Consider the following 17,360-nt stretch of genomic DNA (forward strand, 5'->3'; position numbering starts at 1 on the left):
GGACGTGCAGAGAAAATGGCACAAATGCCATGATTGTGATTGTCATTAATGAGCCTGTCTGTCCGTGGGTAGAGTCTGACCAGTATCAAAGGTCTTTAATGAAACCACTGCTTTGAACTGGTTAATGGCATCCTTTAGAATCCGTGTTGAGCAACACGTGGTCATCTTTGAGAGGGAACAGGCTGTAATTAGGTCACCAGGGATGTCTTCAGGAAATAAGTGTGTATTCCATCTCTCCTAAACATCTATTCTTCCCAGCCCCACGGCCACCACCCTGGCCCCGACCACTTTCTGTCACCTGTGCACGCCTCTCTCACGCCTCCCTGCTTCCAGCCCTGCCCCAGCCTGACCCACTCTGCAACAGCTGCTGGTCATTCTAGAATCAGATAGACCCCGCAGTCTTGCACAAGACACTCGTGGCCCTTCACAGTCTGACCACATTCCTGAACTCGTGATTTATTATACTTCCTTCTACCCGCAACCCCACTTTTTCACTCATAGAATGTATATCCTAGCCAGACTGAACATTTTCTTTTGGGTTGTTGGTCGGGTTCTTGCTCACCATTGGCCCTTTGCTTCAGTTATTCAGTCTGCCTGCGTATCCAAGGTCCAACACAGTGGCTAGGGTTTTTGTTGTTGTTGCTCAATATATATATAGTAACTATATATATACATATATATATACACACAATATATATACATATGTTGTTACTCAATATATATATATATACATACATATACATATATATGATGAATAAATCAGATAAAGTAATAAGGAGTGAGATCTAGTATCTGATATGTAGCTGAAGCCATATCTCATTATTACCACTTACAGAAAGTAGCAACCATTTATCTTAAGTCCATTAATCTGAAAGTGTTTCCATTTAGAAACACTTTATACCGTGAAAACTTGTTTCTGAAAATTAAAAAAAATTAATTACTTTGGCATTTCTAAGTCTAGTGCCTTTTAAAAACATACATGTACAACCGACATTTGTGACACAGAGACCTGGGGGTGATCTGACGAAACCTCGGCCTCCACCTTCAATTAATGGGAGGAGTTAATAACTTTTCTAACTATAAGGTAAAAGGCACACACTGGAACACTATACCTGATGATTGTGTTAAGGTGGTTAAAACCGAGAACTCAAACTCCCAACACCATGATTTGAGATAAGAAAAGAATTCTATAGTTTACTTTCCTCCAGGGTAACTATAATGACAAGCTAAGCATTAGGCTGTCCCCATGGGGTCTGGCCCACAGGGAGGCCACCTCCAGGGCGAACTTCAGTGAACTTAAATGAAACAGCACCTTCTCTGAACTCCCACACTGGGTCCTGTTCCACTAAAGTCATGAGGGGGTTTCTTTTCTTTGGCACATGTATGGTTTGGATGGATTTTGTATGTAAAAAAAAAAACAGTGGGATTATTTAATATAATGTACCTATAGTAGGAAGCCATCAGAAAAGTATCTCACTTTAATAATAAAATTATAAATCTGGGAATAGCTTGCAAATTTACACTCAAGCTCAGATTTAAAAAATAGTCTCAGATCTTTGGATCATGAATGAACAAGTTCATATGGGAACTTACATCTCTAAAGGGGCAAAGATGAAAAAAGTAAGCCAGAGTATTACCAGAGTATAAAAAAAGAACACAGATTTGTATTTGAAAGGTCCCCAGCATGTTTCCGCTCTGTCCCGAAAGACAGAAAACAGGGGGCAAGGAGGACAGGTCACGAACTCACAGTAAAAGCCAAGAGTCCTCTAGGAAGCAAGTTCATGGGGCACATTAGGCTTTGAGGGACTTCTCGTCCTTCCTCCTGATATTTTTGTTGTGTCCTTGAACTCCCGTCAGTGTCCCAAGTGCGGCCACTTTCCAGGGTTCTGACTCCACAATGTCAACTCTGATCAAAAGCAGGATTTCTGAGTAGTGCTTCTTCCCCTCCAACTTTCGGGTTGTTGGACTGAGGCCACAAGGAGACACAAGCCCCTGCTTAGTGACCTGCAGGTGTGTATTAACCAACACCTCATGTAAGAATCAGCGTGAAATTCATTAACACGAAACCTAGTTCTGTGTGAGGTTTGCAAAAAGGGACACAGTTTCGAAAGTTGCTGAATCAAACCAGGAGAAGTGTTCCGTGAGGATAATGGGTCATTGCAGGGGGCGGGGGTTTTCTGTGGTTACGCAGGATAATTTTACAAGATTATTGTGAGTGTCAAATCCCTGCCAGGAGAGGAGGACGCAAAGAGGACCCTCATTCCACAGCAGTCCTCCTGTTCCTACCTGACATCCAGAAGGCATTCAGGCTCAGGGCTGTGTACACTGGCGGCCACTTCTCACACAACTCCTGCAATGTCTGCAAGCTAATGCCAAGTCCCGCCCTGCTCGGCATCTCCGTGCCCTTGACCTTACAAAGGAGAACTGAGCAAGATCTAAACTATCATCTGTGACTCATTAGGAGACTTGTGAACTGAGTCAGAATGTCAAAGCAGAAGATGTTCAAGGAGGCAAAGTCTCAGGAGAGAAAAGGAGCTTCGCGTAGCCACCTCTGTCTCCGACTTCAGCTTCCGGACCGACTTGGGTATTGTCCCTCTGCGGCCTTGGCAGTATTTATGGCGCCCTCGCTGTGGCTTCTCTAGCACCTGTCATCACACGGCAATTACTCTTTCTTGCCCCAGATTAGAGTCACCTTAGGGGAAAGGCTACGGTTTTTTTTTAAATTTTCTTTTTACAAATATCTCTTTTCGTAAAAATGGTCAGATAGGAGAAGGCCGTGGGAAGTGGGGTTTCTAAATCAGCGGGTGTAGCCTCAAGAGCACCTCTTTGTGTTTGTTAGTTGGCAAGAAACAAATAAAAGGGGATCACACAGGATGCCAGTCATTCAGTCCACAGCGCATCAAAGGGCTTTACACTCCACGGTCTCGCGTTTCGTCGCGTGTGCCAAAGTTTATCCGAGAGCGGACTGGCTATGCCGCAGTTTTTCCTGGTCTAAGGCGAACAAAGACGATGTCCGCCTTCACAGCATGAGTCATCTGTATGTGTAGCTGTAGACACACACAGAGGTTCAGTCTACCCTCGTTTTCAGATTTCCTATCGGCAAATTCGTCTCCGATGCCAGAATCGGTATTCATGGCGGCCGTGCGTTCTCAGGTATGTGCAGAGAGGTGCGTATCTGAGTCCCTCCTAGTGCTGTTCCCAGCAGAGGTCTGGCAGGCGGCTGCGCCCTCTATGTTTAGCTGTCTCATTGTGAACAAGTGTCCTCTTCGAAAGGCTGTTTGGTGCTTGCCTTTCCGTTGTTGTTGTTGCGGTTTTGTGTCCTTGTTGGCGACTTCACTGTGTAAAATGCCCCCAAGTGTAGTGCTGGGGCGCTGTCTCATGCTCCTGAGGGCAAGAAGGCTGTGGTGGTTTCTTCCAGCCCAGGTTCTGGTGCTGTGGGCCAGGAGCTCAGTGTTCTAGAACCAATGGTACGTAACAAACGAGGTGTCTTGAATTGCATCAGGCTACAAATTGATGAGCTAATGACAATGTTGTGAGCAGAGGATCTGAGGAAGCTAGCCTCGTGTTGTTCCTAGGAGCCATGGTTCAGCATTTGCCGCCGTGGTCCGTGGTCACGTCAAGCTTCTAGAAGGTTGCTACCTCGAAGGACCAGAATCCACTGCATTTACACATTGATAACCTATCTAGGCAAGATCAGACTCTAAAGCTGAGTACGCAAGTTTGAGCAAAAGGCTGATCCCCAAAATTGATCAAACAGATTTTAAAAATTTAAAGAAAAGGAATTGGTTATTTTCTTACCTATATGTTATTAGCTATCGGTTAATTTTTACCTGCAGAAATAACAGTTGGGGGGAAGCAACCAGCTATACTAGGATCTAAAACATGAATTTATAACGTCATGTGAGTATTTCTCAAGTGCTAAATGGTAGAGAATAAGCTTTAAAAATTGCATTTTGGGATAAAGCATATCCCGATGTGACTCGGTACTGGGAGTGGCACCTTTTGTAAGCGTTGGTACTCAGAGGAACCCGGAGCACTTGGGAAAGCAGGGAGTCTAACATTCACACTCGGAGTAAGAAGAGGAACATATCAGAGACACCGGTCAGCGAATTTCCACGTCTTTAGAAATAGCCGCGCATACTCTATTATGATGTAAGAAGTAGCCTTAGAAAGGCAAAGTGCTCTCCTGAAAAAAGGCACATTTACAAAAATAACCCATTACAATGGAATTCACAAGGCCTCTAAATAGGCTCATGTGTGTTCAGGAATACAGTATAGTTTATAATGAAGGAACCTTCGGCACCTCCCTTTTCTAAGGAAAAGGGGCTGCGGTACATGCAGCCCACGTAGGAAGGAGAATGTGGCCAATACAGGAACGTCTCCAACGACCGTTACCACGCCCGAGCCCCTCTTTACCCAACTCCCACTACTGACCACCCCCTATGACTCACCAGCCCCTCAGAAGAAATGATCTCCATGCATTTGGGACTTATCATTCCCATGTATTTCTAACATATCATATTTTTGACCCACTTAAAAAATAACTTTTATAATCAATAATGAAAAAAAAGCATAGCAAGGATGCCAAGCCTAAGACATACGTTTTATACATTTAAGCCCTAAATTACCTCAAAACGCTGCAGAGAAAGAACTAGTAAGTCAACGGATGAAGAAGGTAAACTCTCTCTATACAAACTTTATGCAAATTTGACTGAAACAGATGTCAAGTTCTTGCTAAGTCAACTAATCACTCTGCTGCCATGTACACTAATAACAATGAAAGGACCACGACATCTAGAAATACAACAACAACCTGTTAGAAACTGCTGCCATTTTCTAAACTTCAAAGATAAAAATATTCTCTTGCTGGCTGATCTCATGTTTCATACAAATTAATTATTTAAGCACATGTACTACTTAATGCCTTAACTTTGCCAAAGAGACACAGAAATGAATTCCGGCGTCTTTTCCCGAGACATGTGCGAGGAAGGAAGGTGGCAGGTCAGTGTATTAGGTCCTTTTCCTGTCGACTAGACTTTGTATCTTTTCTCGTGAAGCTGCCCCACCGCCCTGAAGGGAGACAGTTCAGAATCGGAAGCAGACTGAGTAGTGTCCTTGGGATGCCCCTTACCTGGCCATGCTCTGTCCTCGCCCCAGGGCCAAACCAGTGGCTGCGGAGGAAAGAGAGGAGGCGTTAGCCAGCGGGGACCTCACCGAGAGCAGCGCACGCTCTCCCGTGACCGGTCTGCATGCGCTCTAAGAAGTGCGGCTGCCGCCTGCCACGGAGCCTTAAATACGCTTTATTTTAATGGATATTTCATGTAATTCTAGACTTACAGCAATTTTGACAGAAATGTAAGAGTGCTCACAACCCAGTAATTTTCAATTTAATAAGCAAACTCGGTTAGAATTAAATTTCCATTTAATTATGTTAACATAAACTGCTGGGACTGGATTCATTCTATGAATCAATTCTGGTTATAAAATCTACAAATGCTATCATTCGGTACAACTTAATTATGGCATCATTACAACAAATTATGATCTTTCGATTGTTGGGAGTCTTAAAAAACATTGAAAATACCAGAATATCGTATCCACTGGCTGGGTTCCACAAAGCTCTCCATGTGAATCCGGGAGCATCAGCTGAACTTACCTTGAACCTGCCCAGAACAGTTAAAACACCACCACCCAGCACCATGCAAAAGGTCACATGTGGATAAGCTCATTTAAACTTGATCACCTTCCAGTGGTCAAGTTCATTTCTGGGAGCACAGCTCGACATAAAGTAAAACAAATCCTACCACCCTCGTAGTATCAGGAGGCTGAAGCCAGACTAAGAATCGGATACATAATTGTTGTTTAGTGTTAATTTTCTTTCCCTATCGCATACGCAGTGAACATGGTAGTAATCTGAACAGTCACTTGGTAGCTTTTCATCCCTAAACATCATCAGAGACACCAATATGCTTGTAGTTAATATTTCTAGGATTCCCCAACAGGTGTGGCATGCCACCAAATGCGGAAGAGATGCTTAAGGCACTGTTTCTTCAACTGGCTTTTGGAGGAGCACAGTGTGTGACCCTAGAAAAGTTAGAGTGGCTGTACAATGGGGATGAAGCAGCAAGCACACTGGCGAGAGCGGTGCTCGTGAAAATCCTCTGTGAAATAAAATGCACTCTCCAAATAAAGCACCCTCGTCCTCCTCATCATCCTGAAATGCAGTTTCACAGCCATTCTGTATTTCACATCAGTATTTGGTGAAAGTGTCTTCTCTGAGAAGGGACTGTCGTTATCCTTTTTCTATAACTAAAAATTAAGACATGTGAGCTAAATGACCCAGGGAAATACGGAAAACCAGAGGAGCAATTGATCCAGTGTATCTTACTTATCTCAACGTCAAGTGAAAGCTGCTTTTACTATAAAGCCATTTATGCTGAATTTCAGAGTGTGAAAGTATTCCCAACGAACATAACCTTTAATCCAGGCAAATCTGGCTTTAAGCAAACTCAATATTTGCACAAAAGATAAAATAAAGGGTGACTATTTGCTTTATAAGGGAATTCATCCCAGGACTGTAAGTAGTTACCCATGTGCACTTAAAATAAATTTTAATGTATATGCAAGGCCTCAGGTAAATATCGTATACCTTAAGATGAAACACAAACACAATATAAATATCAACTTTAAAATCAGTTCATGCAACATATTTATTCAATTTAAAAATAAGTGTCTCAGAACTGATTGGAAAAATGTGTGAAAAAATTGTGGCACCATCTAGGGTCAGGACATAAAAGGACGTGGAGTGAGTAAAAAGTAACCTCATCTGATGCTTTCAATACTCTTTAATAATAAGTAGTCATATATTAATTTTATTTTCCATGTTTTAATATATATGTATTTTCAGAAAGTCAACTTAACATTCTATTTTCTCAGAAATTAGATACTGATTTCTCTGTTTTAGCATGGGCTATGCATTATAAGAAACTTAAAGAAAAGCAAGACAAAGTTTCTAAGGGAGAATATTGAAGGTGTAGAGAATTACCGGTGGAAATTTGGGGCAAAATAACAAAGATTCCTTTAAAGGAGGCCGTGGCAGACACTGGTGCTGCCAGCCACCCCTCCCCCAACACACACAACTACCACGGCCCGAGTTCTCCGGTCAGTGAACAAAACTGCTAATTATTTTAACCATTATTTATAGGCGTTTCCATGTCTGTGTACCTGAGACAGTAACGAAAACATCCTCCTCATGTTCTCTCATGTGGACATCTAACACTTTTCAACGGAAATTTAAACATCCGCAAAGCTTTAGTTTTCTATCACTTATAGACACTGATTTTCAAACCATACACCACCTTTTAAATACATATGTAGAATTCCAAATATCACTGTGATTAGATATTAAACAAACATGACAAGTACTTCTTTAAAAGTATAAAATTTTACATGTTTTTTTTTCCTCCTTGGGCTCCTTGCATTTCTATTGGCTGCCTCACGGTATGTCCTGATGTAACTGACTCACACTCCAAGCTGTCCAGCAGTCAGTCCATCACATTCCTCCGCAACAGAAATGTTTGCATGCACATACCTGTCTATATACCCCCCCACACACATGATTTTCTTACATTTCTCTGACTGTAAAACTAGAGCTAAAGAGTTACCTGGAAAAGTTGACCCGTCAATGCTGAAAACAGCTGTTAGTTGGTAACAATCAGTTACAAATCTGAAACTGTTATGTTAGTATTCAATTAAACCGGCAGAATCAACACATTTTGAAAATACCAAACATGAAAAATAAAATGTCATTAGATTAGCATCATGAATAACTTTCCCCCAAAATTACTTCATGTACCCCTTGACGACTGTTATCTCCAGCATCAGTTCTGTTCATACTTTGTGTTTTCATTGATGTGAGTGCCCAGAAACCCTGTTCGAACAAACTGGTCAACGCACGTGCTTAGAGAGCAGCCTCCTGAGTACTGAACTCCTGCAGGGTTATTCTGCTACTTCCACCTCGTACCTTTCTGATAAGCAGATGGTTTTCAGTTGGTTCCAAATTCAAAACTGGATTTGGATGGACACCGGTAGGAGGGAGTGCATGAGCCCAGGGGCAGGCTTCCGTGGACAGTGAGGGGGGGCGTTATATTCGGGGGAAGGAGGCCGACTAGAGAGCAGGACCCCAGATGTTGGGAGGGGGAGAGAAAGACCCAGAGAAAGGCTGGGGCGGACAGGCGACTGGAGCCCGCCTGTGGGGGTGTCGAATGACACTTGGAGGGGGTTTCTCCGCTGGGAAGAGGCGGTACTGGGTTTCAGGTAGGAGAGTCAGGGGTCAGAACTAAACTTGAGTGGTGTTCGGCACCTCATACTGAAATAGAGGGGACAGAGACGCTAGACCCAACATCAAACACAGCGGAGCTTTAATTAAACTCACGGAGCAGGGAGTGGGAGAGATGGGTCAGCGAGAGCTACAGAAGAAATGAACTTGGAGCATGCAGGGTGCGAGGTCATCACGTGAGTCCACTTCAGTCCCCAGTGTTGAGGGAATGGCAATAAAGCACATTGGGGTCCTGAGGAAACTCTAAAACCAGTGACATCCGAGTCCCCCCGCCTGAGAATTTTATTGGAAGGGAACCACTGAGGAGACTGGTGTGGAAGGGATGTCAGGAGAATACAGCGAGGATTGAAGCAGCTAATTTGAGAAGGGACAGTCAGCTGACTTCATCCGTGGTGTCCCACTTTAAAGCCATACTGCCCTGTCTTACTCACTCGTAACTGCTCACTCCAACCAGGCGCTGCAGGTCTGCCCTCAGAGCTCTGACGGTCACTGCCACGTGCAGCCTGTGGTTTGGACACAACCCTGAATCTGCCTGCTACAGGTGTTGTTTCATGTCAAACAGACAATTAAGAAGAAAATACGCAAGCCTTTTGGTTGCCATTCTGAGATAATAAATGCCTTACTCTGCTTTTTTCCCCATTCTGTTCAAGGAACAATAGAGAGAAGGTCTTATAGGATAATAAAAATGAAGGAAATTAGCTATTAAAATGAATATCTATATAAAATAATAGGTATACAAATAGCATTTTATATTATACAAATTATACTTATGTCAATCTATATAAAACAAGCTATAGCTGAGCTATAATTTTTGTTTTATAATTGTTGAGAAATGAATTTTAAAAGTAGGATCTAATGGATCCTAACATGATTGCCTGCCAGAAAACATTCATTCAGTGATTCATTCACGTCTTTCTACACTTTACGGCCTTTTGCAAGTTCAACCAACTTCGCAGGAGACACACAGTATTGAGCCAAAATATGCAGTGTTTCTAAGCTTTTCCAGACAAAGATGTACTTGGAAATAGCAGTAGGACCTAGAAATTTACCCAAGAATTCATCAAAGTCAAAGCTTAAGGACTTAACTTTTGGAATTTTAGTAGTATATCATAAACAAAAGAACGAAAGTATTTAACAACCTTTATTTCAATTTCTGCCATGGGGATTCATGGAAATGGTTCCAGTAAAACAGTCACTGGCCTGTAATATTTACTCTTTCTCAAGCTGGATACAAATTAAAACACTTTTACTGGCAGTAGCAACCGATTGCCCAAAAGCAGGACATGGACCAAAGCCCGACAAGCTAAATAGGAAGTCAGCGTGTACTCACTCATGGTAGCAATCTGGGGAAAAGTGGACCATCCTCTTGTGGCTGACGGGGCCAGGGGCGGTCCCCTGGAGGGAGGGCAGAAACAAAGAACGAGCCAGAGGTGAGCTTCCAGAAAGAGTGAATCGCAGAGACATATCCATTTGAGGACATCCAAATACTGAATCTCAAAATCTAAGCACCATTTCAGAGAGCAAACAGTATTTCCAAGACCAATGTGTTTATAATTCATTCCTAGCAGTAAACAATATGCCTTATAATGCACACATTTATTTTTTAATTTATTTTCTTGATTATGCTATTCGAGTTGTCCCATTCCCGCCCCCCTACTTTCCTGAACACCCCCTTCCACCTGCACACAAACACTTAAGGGAGAGAGAACACCGGGCCTTCCTATAGTTTTCCCATAAAGTTAGGAATTGTACTTTCACCTAAAAGAACAATATTTTATTTCTGTATTTCTAAATGAGAATGACAAACCTGATAATGAATTAAAGTTTCCAGAATGAAGCCTACTCCCATAAAAAAAGGATTTACAACACTCCCGTCTTATCAGAGGCTGTCCGAGAGAACGCAGGCAGCCCGATGCAAAACTCACTGTAACCGTCAGCCAGACGTAAACTGACCACAGAGGGTCTTGCCACGCTCTGTCGTGATGAAAACAAAGTCCTCCTATAATTGCAGAAGTGCTGTTCAGACTGCAGAGCTTTAAAAAGGCACAATGAGGCCGAAGGACCCCGGGGGTGGGCAGCTAGTGTTGCAGAAATGTGTTTCTCCTCCTCTCACTTGGGTACCAGGATGCCAGCCTGTGGCCGGACACTCCAAGAAGTGCAAACACTGCCCGTGTGCACAGGCGGTGACATGCATAATGACCCCGTGCTCTGAGTACCACAGGTCAACACGCGGCTCCGCTCCAGGATGGCTCCTGGCCCCGGCCCCCAGACTCGCTTCCGCCCCTGTCCATTGGGCATCCCAGGGACACGATAATCCTTTTTCTCCGAGGCGGCTCTGAGCAAAGCCGACTGTGCCCATGTCACGCTTTGTTAGAGGTTCGTGATCACATTATCTCAGGGTGGACCTGACACCTTTATTCAGTTTGCAGTGTGCTCTGTGTTCGGGCAACTGATTTCCTTCGCCAGGGCTGCTGACAACCTTTTCCACACTATATTAATCTTGTTTACTGACTTTATCTCGGGACAAATATCAGAAAGCTGAACTTTTTATCTCAGAGAAAGAATAAACAACGTGTTGACAGAAGCAGAAGCTATTTTCGGGGCTAAAATTGCTTGTTTACCTGAAGCTGTACTTAGGGAAAAATGTTTAAAGTCTTGCTCCAGCCTGAAATACGTAATCTGAAATTGAATAAATGAAGAAATTTCACATACGCCCATGTGATAAATTGCCTGATGAAAACAATGCAGCCGAATACAATAAAACAGGATTTATAACTAATTTATACCACAATACAAATGTAAGCTTTCAATCTAGTCAGAAATAATCATAGTAGGTATTTCTCAGACATCACATACAAGGATAAAGCATAAGCTGGATGCAATTGCTGCAAATAACTCACAAAAGATTTACAGTTACAGATGGAGATATTTAAATGACTTTACATGATTTACCTAGGACATGGCCCTTTTAAAAAAGAATAGAAGCAAATATCCTTTACTGCTGTCTCAAGCCAATTTTTTTGTTGTACTTTTAAAGATACATAAACAGATATGATTTCAAATTTTTAAAAAAAAACGAAGTTAAGCGCGAAGGTCTCAGGGTCAGTGTCACTGGTCTGCCTCAGGAGGAGTCCAGTGTCCTGACAGGGGGACCGTTTGCCACTCCGATGGCAGACACCCTGACAGTCTGACCGATGGACCTCAGAACAGTGCTCCACTCGTGGGAAGGGGAACTATAGTGGAGGTCCCGTAGATTTCAGACCTGAAAACGCGTACTTATTGTGAATGCTTATTAGTAGATACCTCACAATATTAGAAAGTGTCTGGAAACATTTGAACAGAAAGAATTCTTTCTAAAAATTTTACAATGCAGGGTACGATAATAGTCTTTATAAAAATACAGTGAAGCAATTTTAAACATCAGCTCAAACTGTTAATTTCAAGTAAACAATCAAGGTTGGTAGTTATTAATGCCCCCCCCAAATAGGCTTTCCAGTTATTCCAGAAGTGTTTTAGAAAGAAATCACAAAGAAAACACATCCCGATCTCTCTGAATGCACAATAAAATATTCACCTGGTAAAGTTTATTTGTTAGGAAACGTAGCTTCTCTGCCACAGGGACAGATAGGGGGCTGGTAGTCTGTGCTTCACGAGAACACAGACCCAAAATCTAATTCCTGTTATCAGTTAAAACTCTGGAGACAGTCATTTCTGTAACTAGCCGATATTTACTGACGATGATCTTAGACCTCACACTATATGTCCTGAATTCTTATGATTCACTTATGAATATTACTACATCAGTAGTGACTACCATGCTAATGAAGTAGGGACATTTCTTTTCATTATCTATATATATATCACACAGATTATTAAATAAGAAAAAATATACTCCAAGCGAAGGAGGAATGGGTGGTCCCTGGGTAACATAATGTTCAGGCCGACTTCTGGCCTTTTTAGGTGGTGAAACAAACTATGATGTTAAAAGTCCACAGGAGTCTTAGTTTTTGCTGCTGCTATTTACCGTGAAGTTACCAGCCTCAGAAAACGGGAATGCAGAAGTGAGAGATACAAATTTAATAACAGCAGTATGAGCACCATCAAAATTCCTAAGGTCCACAAGTACCCATGTATGGGACATCCAGCTAAATGATACCAATGATAAAATGTCTATTTTTCCAGTTCTGTTAGATCCATGACAAGCAGTTTCTTATTCTTCCTATCTAATACCAGTTGTAGAATTTCCCTCAAAAGAGAAACAGAACCGTCACCCTTAGAATGTGGCATTTTCACGTGGTCATTACTGGAACCCCGCATCCCATCCCAAAGCAGGTGCAGGTGTCTGAAACACCGTGGTCCCTGGGATTAGGAAAGAGGCTGCTCGGGGTGGATGACCTCTGCTTGTATTCTCAGCAATGAGGCAGCCTTGTGGGAGCTGATGAGGGCCGTGTCTCCACGGAAGTGCACTGAGCCACCATCCTTCCCGCTCTCCCTGGAGGACGGCCCTTTCCTTTCTCCTTGAGCCTCCTTCCCAGTCACATTTTATTCTGCTTCAGGGTCTACACTGACAAACCCATAGGGTGGCGGGCTGCCACTCACAAGAAAGCCTTCCAGTTCTGTGGGGCCTGGCCCGTCAGACCTGCCAGGGCAGCGGGCTGGAGGCAGGCCTGGCCACGGATGCCCTGCCAGTTTGTCAGGGCTCAGAAGTCTCCTGCTGCTGAAGGACCATTATTAATTTGACTCCATTTCTCTGAAGAGAGAAACAAGCCTTCACAGTTTAGTGGGCTCTGCGGTGAAGGCCCCCTGGTACATTCAACAAACGTGTCAGTCGAATGCGTGTGACAGATATTAAGGAACACGGCTCAACAGAAATGGGCTTGAAAATAGGACTTTGAACCCTGGGGGTAGGGAGTAAGGGGAGGAAAGCAAAGAGGTGGAAGAAAACTTATGGTTGCTCGTCTGTGCAGTTATCTTCATGAAACAACAGCCTCAGAAAATAGCACTGTGAATGTTTAGCAGTAACTGATTTTCGTGAATAGCTGTTAAAAAAGGAATGAATGAAATATTTACCTTCTAACCCTATGCAGAAGAAGCAAGAAATCTCCAAAAGTATTCCAAAGGCGAGTGCCTGAGTTTTATAAATTGGTGAAAAAGTTCCGTTACAAGACAGTCGGGAGAATGAATAAAATATTTCCTGTGTCATTTTTTCTCACATACAATATTACAGAATGGTCACAATTCACAAAAGGCACAATCTATATGGGGAAGGAAAACGTCCAAGAAAATAACATTAGAATTACTTCTAGAGCAACATACAAAAAAGTAAAAAATTACTTTAGAATTACTTTTAAGGCAAACGCAAAGAAGATGACAATTCAGATCACCTAGAGGGGTGTCATTTATCAGATTAAAGGGAAACAAAGCGATTACCTGATTTGAGAGGAAGAAGGGGACAGAAATCATCTCCGAGGAGGGAGTTGTCTGCAGTTCCTCTCTCTCTCCCCAATCCGTCATCACCCACTGGCCACATCCAACTTTCTCTAAATCGCTGCTTTTCCCTCGTCAGTTTCCTCATCCCAGAGCCCTCGGCTGCTCTGTGCCCAGCATAGAATTAAACCTAACGAGAAACGCATGCCACGCACTCTCTGATCGGGTCCTCACCGGCCAGCGCAGCTCCCTCTGTAGCTCCTCAGGCATTAACTGCTCATTGTTCTGAACCAAAACCTGCTCCATTTGATACAACTACTGTGTATATAGAATGATGTACACCGTCTTGTACGTCGTAGATGGGAATAGGGGTAATCGTAGTTACATTGTTACTGTAAACTAATCTTTTTGATGCCACAATCATTTTAAGTTAAGGCACCTGTTTAATTCCAACTATTTTTTTAAGAATAAAAATGTCAGTAAGTCATGCATGTGGTTCTTCATATCTTAACTTGATTTGTCTAGATTTCTGTTAAAGTGAAATGTGGACTTGTTCAGTGCACTAAGGAGAATCCTCCTCACTGGCTTCAGGCAGCTGAAGAGTAACAGGTGCATGCAGAAGGCTGATGGGAGCCTGGGAAGATGTGAACACCAGGGAAAGCTCGCCACGGCCCTTACCGAGCAGGAGTCTTAGCTTCAGACAGAGTCCTCCTGGGAGGAACATTCAGGAAGGAAGACAATCCATTTCTGAGGACAGTGGAATCTCCCAACATTTCAAAACCTGCCCTCCTCGATTACTAAATTTATACACTGTGAAGTTGGTTTTCCAACTCAGAAAATGCCTCAGCATTTGAAATTTTATAGTATATAACAGCATTACAAAAAGGGATATCGTTTTCATCATTTTCCCCATTTTTTAATATACCCATATTGAGCAAAGACCTTGCCCTTTTCGGCCAAGCTCATACAGGCAAGACTTTGAGGGGAAAACCCCCTCTTGTTAGGACCCTCTGCAGCACCATCTACTCACAGCCTTCACATTATCAAGTGACAGAACATAGTGGATGTAACCCTGTGGGTGAACGTGATGATGTTTTTTACCCATGTGTCAAGGTCAAGGGTTCCAAATTGTTTCTACTTTTATGAAGCAACTTTTAATCCTCCCTGGAGGGATGGAAACAGAAATGAACCAACAGGGAAAGTGTGATAACGACCACCCAAGACCATCAAGAATTAATATAATTAGTAGAAATATTGTTGTCGTGAACGAGAAGACACGGGCGCACTTTATAGCTCTTACCCACGGATAAGGTGTTTTCACAGGCAAGGTGGCTAAAGAGAACCGATTCTGCTCTCAAACACAGGAAGAGCCCCAGGTCACATCCGGAGCGGCACTGGAACCTAAGTGACGCTATTCACAGCCTGCTACTTCTCCCCTGACGGGGGGCTACACCAAAGACAATACAAGGAGACACCTGTTTTCTGTGTTCGGGGAGTGGCCTGAATCTCCCTAGCCCACAGGTTCCCTTTCTGCAAGTTTCAGTGCCCCACGGTCAACCGTGGTCCAAAAATATTACAGGGAAGGTCCAGAAATAAACAATTCGCAAATTTTAGATTGCGCCCCAGTGTGAGTAGCGTGAGGAAACCTCGAGCCTACCTGCCCAGGTGGACTGTCGGGGGTTCTGAGTGCTTGTGCATGCGTCACCCTACGTCACAATGCCTATGTCACAATGCCTACGTCACAATGCCTACGTCATTCTCCCCCCTTCAGCTCCTCACTAGGCACCGTGTTCTCACACATTATCGCGAGAAACAGGGTGAGTACGGGACAGCAGATACAGGGCAGAACGTGAGAGACAGCGCACTCACATGGGTTTTATTACAGTGTGTTGATATCCTTGTTCCTATCTTATTAGTTATTGTTGTCAGCCTCTCACTGTGCCTAATTTGTAAATTCAGCTTTGTAATAGGTGCGCGTGTGTACATACGGTTTGGAATTCCCCGCAGTTTCAGGCGTCCGTGGGGAGGCTCAGAACACAGGCCCTGTGGATGAGGGAGGGGGGCTGTCTTACACTCTTGGAAAATCTTCACCCTAGAATCATACATCCAAGGACGCCATGGTCCTTACTTGTAACTTTAGGGTGGCCCTTGGGCGATTTTAAGTAGAGCGAGCCTGGTGGCTCAGACAGGGGTGTCAGCACATGTCAGGGACAGACTAATGAGAATGACAAATGGCACCGCGGCGAGTCATTACAGTCGAAGCAGTAAAACACTGGAAAACTGTGCAAGAGAGGAGTGAACGTTTTCATAATGAGAATATGTGAGGGAACATGGATGATTAGAGAACTCGGACCGGTTTTTCTTTCAAAAACAGATCTCAGTGTGAGTGTGAGATTACACCTTTAAACCAGAAAGGTTTTATAAAGAGCCAAAAAAAAAAAAATCAGAAGGAATCAAGCACGGGGAGCACAAAGCTTCCCTTTCAGTTGGGGATTAGCCTTCCTAGCAGGACTCGTCCATGGCCACGGCCAAGGGGAGATGCTAACCTTTGAGCTGCCAGCGTCCTGTGAAGTGGTGAGGAAGACGGACTTCGGGTAATCTGGAAGCAATCTTAGTACATTTCCACCTAACAGTGGCCCTTTGTTTCTCTAAAAGAATTATCAAAATGCAAATTAGACTAAACCGATGAAGGGTTAGAGTTATGTGTGCACAGGTATAACATTAGCAATTATGTTTTAATTCTAAAACTAAACAATGTGATTATTTTAAATCTTCACTTCAAACCATCGTTTTCCTAGTTAAAATAAGTCAGCACTAATAATTAAGAATTTAGAATCATTGGCCTATTAGTATAATGATTCTTCTAAGAAGTGAATAAATTCTCCTTTCTGGTAGACACTAATAATAATCTAAATACTTCTGTAGAAAAAATAATCTACCTATTTAAGAAAACAATACAGCAACACCTTTTTTTTTGCAATAGCAGGTGATATAATTATTTTTGAGTAAGATATTCAAAATCACCCAGCTCAGGATGATGGCCACTGTGACTAAAGGAAGAGGTCCGGTGTCAGCCGCGAGCTGTGAGTGGCCTCTGCTGGCTGACCGCAGGCTTCCTGAGTCACTCGCTCTCCATGCCCGCAGCCTTGCGGGCTCCGGGACCGTGAGTGGGTGCCCCCTGTGCCCACATAAAAACCCGCGGTGCCTAAAGACCTGCCTTCCATAGAGTAAATGCCAAGGCCACAAACATACCGTGTCTGCCATGGTGTCAGGAGCTTAATCACGTCGTCCCCACCTCAACACACTGCACTGTCCTCAAAACCCCTCCCTCCCTGAAAATCCTCATCTCCGGGCCGTGACAGAGTGAACGTGGGTTATTTCAGTCAATTCACACCTACAAGGAGAGATATTTTCCTGAGGTTCAGCACACACACATACACAAGCTTTTCCTCAATATGAAGTGTGCATTTAGGTTTGGTAAGATGACTTAGCAGGGAAACACAAAGACTAAATCAAAAATCTTTTGAAGAATGTGTGACTTTAAAAAAGGCATTAATGAATAATGGTTTGTGAAGATACTGTCCTGGAAACATAA

The 17,360-nt window shown here is 43.2% G+C and overlaps 2 protein-coding genes across 2 annotated transcripts in view; one reads left to right on the forward strand and one right to left on the reverse strand.

Moving 5' to 3' along the window:
- The window catches only part of GPATCH2 (G-patch domain containing 2), a 122,875-nt gene that overhangs the window by 35,345 nt on the left and 70,170 nt on the right, over positions 1-17,360 (reverse strand). Inside the window, exons 6-7 of the mRNA XM_037140640.2 lie at positions 9,669-9,733; positions 5,132-5,171 (exon numbers count right to left, since the gene is read on the reverse strand). Coding sequence (XP_036996535.2) covers positions 5,132-5,171; positions 9,669-9,733 — 105 coding nt within the window. The remainder of the gene's footprint in view (positions 1-5,131; positions 5,172-9,668; positions 9,734-17,360) is intronic.
- SPATA17 (spermatogenesis associated 17) overlaps positions 1-17,360 on the forward strand; it is a 189,323-nt gene that overhangs the window by 2,608 nt on the left and 169,355 nt on the right. The gene's annotated exons all lie outside the window — the stretch shown is intronic.

This window comes from Artibeus jamaicensis, unplaced genomic scaffold (genome assembly GCF_021234435.1).
Source record: "Artibeus jamaicensis isolate MK-2021 breed Jamaican fruit bat unplaced genomic scaffold, CSHL_Jam_final contig_467, whole genome shotgun sequence".
NCBI lineage: Eukaryota > Metazoa > Chordata > Mammalia > Chiroptera > Phyllostomidae > Artibeus > Artibeus jamaicensis.